This window comes from Centruroides vittatus, unplaced genomic scaffold (assembly GCF_030686945.1).
Source record: "Centruroides vittatus isolate TY-2023 unplaced genomic scaffold, ASM3068694v2 contig_329, whole genome shotgun sequence".
Taxonomy (NCBI): Eukaryota; Metazoa; Arthropoda; class Arachnida; order Scorpiones; family Buthidae; genus Centruroides; species Centruroides vittatus.
This window is the reverse complement of record NW_027122113.1, coordinates 734,808-742,318: the sequence shown is the minus strand read 5'-3', so window position 1 is coordinate 742,318 and position 7,511 is coordinate 734,808. Positions and strand designations below refer to the sequence as shown.

The 7,511-nt window shown below is 23.8% G+C and overlaps 1 protein-coding gene across 1 annotated transcript; it reads right to left on the bottom strand.

Annotated features, from left to right (window-relative positions):
• Positions 1 to 475: 475 nt before the first annotated feature.
• On the bottom strand, positions 476 to 4,852 carry LOC136973833 (uncharacterized). The gene is made up of 4 exons (XM_067268614.1): positions 4,769 to 4,852; positions 1,152 to 1,235; positions 981 to 1,071; positions 476 to 862 (listed from the first exon to the last, which is right to left on the bottom strand). Exons 1-4 carry the CDS (start codon positions 4,835 to 4,837, stop codon positions 684 to 686), a joined length of 423 nt encoding a protein of 140 aa, XP_067124715.1. The 5' UTR covers positions 4,838 to 4,852; the 3' UTR covers positions 476 to 683.
• Positions 4,853 to 7,511: the final 2,659 nt, after the last annotated feature.

Here is a 7,511-nt window from a genome sequence, read left to right as displayed (position 1 = left end):
GTTAATAAGAAAAAGAAAAAATGTCAATATAACAATCATTTCAAGATATAACGACATTTATAATTTAACAACTATCTTTTATTAAATTTATAGAACATTTATATAATTAATTATTCATTAATTTATAATATTAAGGTTTATTAATTGATATATGTATACAGAATTCTCATCATAAATTCAATTAATATATTTATTTAAGAGTTTAATTCATAAGAACAATACGAATTACTTGAAATTATTTAAGATAGGATAATAGATGAAAAAAACCTTTATATTGTATTTTAATAAATTTATAAACTTTAAAAACATTTAAATTTTTATTTAAAAAAAAGAACAAAAATGCTACCTACAAGGTATTTATATAGTAAATATTTTTACAGAAATCACTAAAGAGATACTATTCGTACTACAGTACACGAAACAGAAATTCGTTTTAAGATTATATATGAATTTTTTTAAAAATATGAACGACAAAACAAATAAACAGTTAAATTGCCGAATAACCTACTGTTAATATAATCTATAGCTTAAATATTTAATTATGTGAAAATAATGAACATTATATAAATTGCCGTTTACGTAATACAGAATTAACTAATGATGAAAATATGCGTATGATTTTTAAATTTTTTTTTTTTTTTTTTTGATATTATACACCATAACCTTAACTCTTATAAATGCGACTACCACTCAATTTTTCTTTTATTTTGTTGTCTTTTCTTTTTCTGCACTTTTTTAACTTTTCTATTCTCATATTTACGTCTCGGTTGTTTCCTCGTAGGTAAAGATCTCAAGAAAGTATGCATTGGTTTATATTGCCCTGCAATATCTTCGATATCTTCTCTTATGGATTGTTTCGCCACTAAAAATAAAAAAAAAAGGAATTTATAAAAAAAAATTTATATGCAGGCATTAAAAAAACAAACTAGAAAAACCGGATGAGATTGTCTGCTAGTATCCTGCTCCTCTGATTTACTTACTGTGATATAAGGGATGATTGCGTTTGTTAGTATCCTGCTTCCTCTGATGTTTTTCTGATTTATGTTTCATAAAATTTTCATGTTTTAACTTCTAAATAAATAAATAAATAAAATATTTAACATATAACATTTTTAATATAGAAAATCTAAACATAAATTAAATATTTTTACCTGTTGATGAATGTGTTTACTTTCGCTTTTTTCAATCAAACCAGCTCTTATTGATGCTTTTGTTTTATGTTTGTTTCTTTTTATCTGAAAAATTAATATTTAAATTTATTAATATTTTATAAGATAAATTTTATTATATTTTTTTAATTTATACTGTATTAATCAGTGATTATTTATTTTGTGTAGTACAACGGTTATTTTAATACATTTTATATTTTATATATCAAACGAGATAAAAAAAATATTTAATAATATTGGCCTAATATTATAAAATTAAATATTTTATTTTTATAACCGTTTTAAATTTTTTATTATTATATTTTATATCATAAACATAAAAAGTTTCATTTAAAACACCTGTTATTGTTACAGCAATTCTGTACGGTTTAACCAATAAAATCATATTTTTTTGAAATAATTCAAAAAATGCATCCAATCAAATTTTAAAAGCTTAATTAAATAAGCTTATTGGTTGTTACTTCAAAATATTTAATTAACATTAACCAATCATTCAATCGTGTTTTTCTAATGATTGATTGATTGGTTAATGTTAATTACAATTTTCTTCAAATTAATTTATTGGTTAAATTTCATTCCAAAATAACCAATCACACATTTATAGTAATTTTTTAAATTTTACGATAATTTTTAAATTTATTTTCATTCTCGCCATAGTTATTCAACATCGTCTTAAACTTTTACAATTTATAAATAGAAAATTAATAATAAATAATATAAATACGGTTTTTTTCATGAGGGTTGTTTTCCGAAAGAATAGTCAACTGATAGAAGAGAAATAAGGCAATTTTCCGGATTGTTTCCGCGATAAATAATACGATGGAGCTTTCTATTTCCGGAAACTTTCCAGTTAAATCTAGACGTTCTTTTCTTTTCTAGATCTTTTTCTATTATTCCACCCGAGGAAATATTTTATCTCTTCTAACAAACAGTTCCTAGTAAGAAGATATTACACTTCAATTGTGTCGAAAGAGTGCTGATATTTAAAAAGAGAATAAAAAAGAGACCTTCTAAATTAACAGATATCTAACAAGAGGTCGAACTATCATTTATCACAAAATTTAATCTAACATGCAGACTTCTATAGATGTTTTATAATTAAAATGGATATAAATGTAGTCTACTTATCAGCTTCTTTACAAATAAAATTAATTCTAAAATATTATTAAACATTAAATAAAATTTTTTGGGTTCAATTAAATGTTTAAGTGATTAAATTTGTTTAGATTTTGATAATAAAATCGCTTATGAAAAACATCTTCTTTCGGCAACATCTGTTCAATAAAACCATTATTATTCACAAGAAGATTGTATAAAGATAATAATAATAATAATAAAGGGTTTATTCTAGAAGAATAGTAGTGTTTTATAATATTATAACGAAGCAAAGTAACAACTTCCGTTTAAAAAAGAATTTGTCTTTAGTTTGTCCTACTTTATGAGAGAACAAGTTCTGCACCTGCAACCATTCCATTCACATCCTTCTGCTTCAGAACCGGTTCATCAATGAAGCCGATTGTCTGGGATATTAGCCAGAAGGCAATAGTGTCTGCTACATAGAATGATAAGATGCTATTCTGTAACAAAATGCACTAAACAATATGCGTTATTTAGTGGAGTTTTTTATAGAGAGAGACAGAGAGAAGAGAGAGAGAGAAGGATAAGTTCGATATTTTGGAGGCGATGTTTTTTTGCTTGTTAAGATGAATAGCAACCATGCAAAAGAATTAAATTTATTGGTTGTTTCTCTAGTGGAAATAGCATTTGCCAAATCCAATCAACTCGAAAGACAAACGACTTTGTCTGATTGCCTTGATTAACTATCTGACTTGGATTGATTTCTTGCATTTAATGCTAACATTTCTAGTTTAAAAAAACAAACAAGAAAAAAAAATGCAAAATTAAACAACTTTATAGACTTTTTATGCAGAAAACGTTCATGACTTAATACATTTAACATAGCATTTAACTAGTTGAAAAGATTAAACATTTTTAAATATTTTTTAATGGAAATTGGATTAATCTTTTAATATTTGAAAATGTTTTTTTAGGTTAAAATTAACATATATACAGTATATACTTTTTATGTCAATTTTCTTATTGCTCATTATCTATAAAATAAGGAGAGGAAGTGCCTGGGGTGCAATTCATTCTGACATGAATAAGTCAAAGGTTTGTTTGCCTGAATAGTTCATTCTTTGTACCAAATAGATCTAACACATGCTCTTGGAAGATAATTAGTTTTTAAGCATTAGATATGCCTTTTTTAAAATTATATATTCAGTATGCTAAGAGATTAGCTTTTAGGTGTTTCCGGTTAATTTAAAAGGAATAAAACGTTATGCATCTTTTAAAACTTTTCAGAATTAGTTTTGAAGATTAGTAGAAAAAATTACAAATAATTTTTTTTTTACTTGAGAATTTATTTTATTCTGTAAGGAGCTAAAACAGAAAAAAATCGATGAAAATGTTCTTCTATTCATTACGTTAGAAAAAAAAATGTTCAAAGTAGCTCCCGCATTAAAAGATACGAAAAGAAAGAAAAAAATAATTCTAGAAACTCGAGTAAAGTAAAAATAAAAACAATGATAATAATAAGATTAAAAACATATTGCAAGAATTGTTTAAAAATATTTTAAAATTCTTAATAAAATTTTAATGAGTAAAATAAATTATTCTTATATCATAAAATTAATTATAATTAGGAACGAATTTAATTTTAAACGATTTAGTATTTTTATTGTGTTATTTATTAATTACTTTTATAAAAATATTGGCATTTTATTAATTATTCCATGCGAAAATTATATTTTTGTTCTCTAACGATTTAAAAAAAATAATTTAAATTATTAAAGTATACAAAAATGCTAAAAAAAAATTCTTTAAATTACTTTCTTAATGCCATTTTTAAATGCAACACGTAAAGATAAATTGCTTCGGTGATCAATCTCGAGATTGTAAATCAGTTTTATCGATTTATCGATTTTTCTTAATGATCGATTAAGTATTAGAATTACTTTTAAAGGCGAATTATGTTTATAAAATACAATATTTGTTTATTTATATAATGTTCTTTAAAACATATTTAGTAAAATTGTATCATATAAATAGGCTATTTTAAACGCGTTTACGAGAACATTTACGACTAAAACTTAGCAACTTCCAAGTGCAGGTAGCTATTAAGAAAAGTTTTTATAGCTTACAATTCCTCCCGAGTAAATACGAGCAATTCATGTTAGTCAATCCAACATGGAAGATCAATTAATCGCAATTTTTTCTAACGTCCTTCTAACCAGATTTTTATTATTATTTTTTTATTTTGTGGCAAATTATTTCACTTATAATATTTAAAAAAATGATTTAAAAAATTTATAAAATGCTATAACTTTTTAAAAATTATTTTTTTAAAAAAGATGAGAGTAATCAATTTAACGAGATGCTGTATAGAAGATCAATTAAAAGATGCACTTAAGAAAAACATATAAAGTATATATATTTATAATTATTGATAAATTGAAAAAAAATATTTGAAAAAAATTTAAAATAAACATAAAATTTACTTATTTTTTTAAAAATAATTCAATAATTTTCCAGCTCACCTCTTTGCAGGAAACGACGGCAATTACAATTGCCGCAAGTAAGATGAACAGGATCAAAGAACGAGCCATGACCAACTGGTCACATTCAACTGTCAATCTTCAAGATATAGGGTATAAACCTCTTGTAGGAGGCTAAGTGGCTCCCTCTAGTGACAATTTCAAAAAATTTACTAAAGTTCATTTAAGGTCATCAGGATTGATAGAAGAAAAAAATATTTTAAACAAAGAAAAGAATCCGAAAAATATAATTATTTTATCAAACAAATAAGTTACCTTTAATAATAAATAATAATAAGTTTAAAATAAAATATACGTTATCTATTTTTTCCCCAAAATAATTTTTTAAACTTAAGATTTTTAACCCATTAATTGGATGAGACATGAAAATTTGAATTTCTTTAAATTTTTTTTTTCTTTTAAAGATAATTATTTATAATAAATGCGATCAATTTAAATATAATCTATATTTTTAAATATTAAACTGTGGATTATAATAACATTTTTTGGATTGTTTTACATGTATCGCACGTTCAAAGATACGGTGACTTGTAAGGTGTGTATAGTAATGCATTGAGGCCCAGAGGGAAATTTCTTATCCTAAATTTATGATACGAGTAGCTAAAAATATATCATGACAATGGGGTTTTTTTAAAACGATTTCCTTTAAAAATTTTCATTTTAAACTAATTGTGGTAATTGTAAGTTAATTCCTGAAATGATCGCCTTAAACCAGTTAAAAAATCATCGTTAAAATCTGTTTATTGACACATCCTGATGAATAAAAACATTATAACTTTTTAAATCATAATTATTATTTACTTTAAAATGGATTTTTATAAATTCTCATCCTGTTAAATTTATAATTTATTCTACATTTTATATCATTCTTCTTAAATTATTTGGAAAATTATATTTAAAAAAAATATAAATTACTTAAGGTAAGTTTGATAAATTTATTATAATCTATTTTCATTATTTTATATTTTCTTTCTTTTAAAATTGTATTGAATTTATAACTTTATTTTCCATCAATTAATTTTTGAACGGTGTTATATAATTCATTTAACGTTTTAAATTACTAATGTGTTAAATTTCTATGATTCTTTAAGAATGTTGTATTATTTTACAATCAAATTTAAATTAATTATGAGATGTTAACATGATTAAACTCTGCAAATAATTAATAATTTATTCGGTTTTATTTTATATATTTTATTAAATATAAAGATAAGAAAATAATAATGTAATTTTTAAATTATTTCTTATTTAAAATATTGTAAAAATGCAAAGAAAAGTGTAAGATTTTATGTGATTTTTAAATATTCTGTGCATTGTAATTAGACTATAGCATTATATTAGCCACTAATTTTAAGAAAAAATAAAGAATTTTATAAAAATATGTATTACTAAACATTAATAAAAGTCCTTTTTGAAAAACTTTATTAATTTTAATGTTAAGTAATTGATATTATTTAAGGAATTTATACTTTTTGTCAGTATAAAACTATAATTCTGCATTTTAAACAATACATTTAATGTTATAGTAATGGAGTAATAATAAAGATTTATGATTTATACATGTAAATAATATAACAAACCTAGTTATAACAGCATTATAACTAAATCTATTATTATTATTCTAGCGAAAGTTCGAACATTATAGTTTGGAACACGCATATAGCCTATTATTACCCATACTATTGTGAAAATGCAGGAATAAATTTAGGGGGAAAAAATGAATTGAAAATTACGTTTAAAAATGTTATTTTTTGCTAATGTCTTGTTTGTTTTCTGGTTTAAGGAACTCCTACATAAAATTGCATACAAATGAAATCACGAAATATATAAAAATGGGTGTAATATATAAGTTTAGAGACGAATGGATCAGTGAAATTACATTCGTCTTTTATTCACAAATTCAATTCGATCCTTCAACATCCACACGTAACCAGTCACGAAAAAAGACGTAAACTATCGATACACATAACTTACCAATACATAAATGCATATAAACTATAGATAAATTCCTACCACATAAATTCTTTATACAAAATTATTATTATTTTCTTTTCTTTAATATCCAAAGTAGTAGAGCTGATATAGGCCTATTTATATTTTAAAATTACATTTTTAAAGCCATACTTTAATAATTATTAAAATATTGGTGATATAACAACATGTAAGTCAACAAAAAAATGTTATTTTTATTTAAAGAAAAGCAATAAAGCAATAACTTAAATTACATTTATTATATTTGTGTATTCAACTTTATTAATATTTTATAAATAAGTGTAATTATTTAAATAAATTTTAAATAAATATTTTAGTTTTATGTAAAATTTATGATTATTTATTCAAACAATTATTTGAAATTTATTTGCATAATCAAATACAATTATTTTTAAAGTAAACAACAACAACAACAACAACTCCTCTCCCGTGGTGACCACGGGAGAGGAGTTGTGGTGGGAAAGCCCAGTAATTTTACTGATCCATAGGGCAATGCTGGCTGGAGCACAAGCTCCTGGTAGGGACACCCATGCCAGTAAGATCTATGGGGAGAAATGAAGCTAAGAGTGACCACATCCACATTCTGTGGTGATATTTATTATGGTAATAACTAGATCAAAGTGTGATACCGGCTCGGACGTCACCCGGGTTAACAAGGTCCGCGTTCGTGGGTTAGGCAGAGGCTCACGTTCGAAAAATAGGTCACAGTCTCCCTTGGTTACTGGTGGTGAAA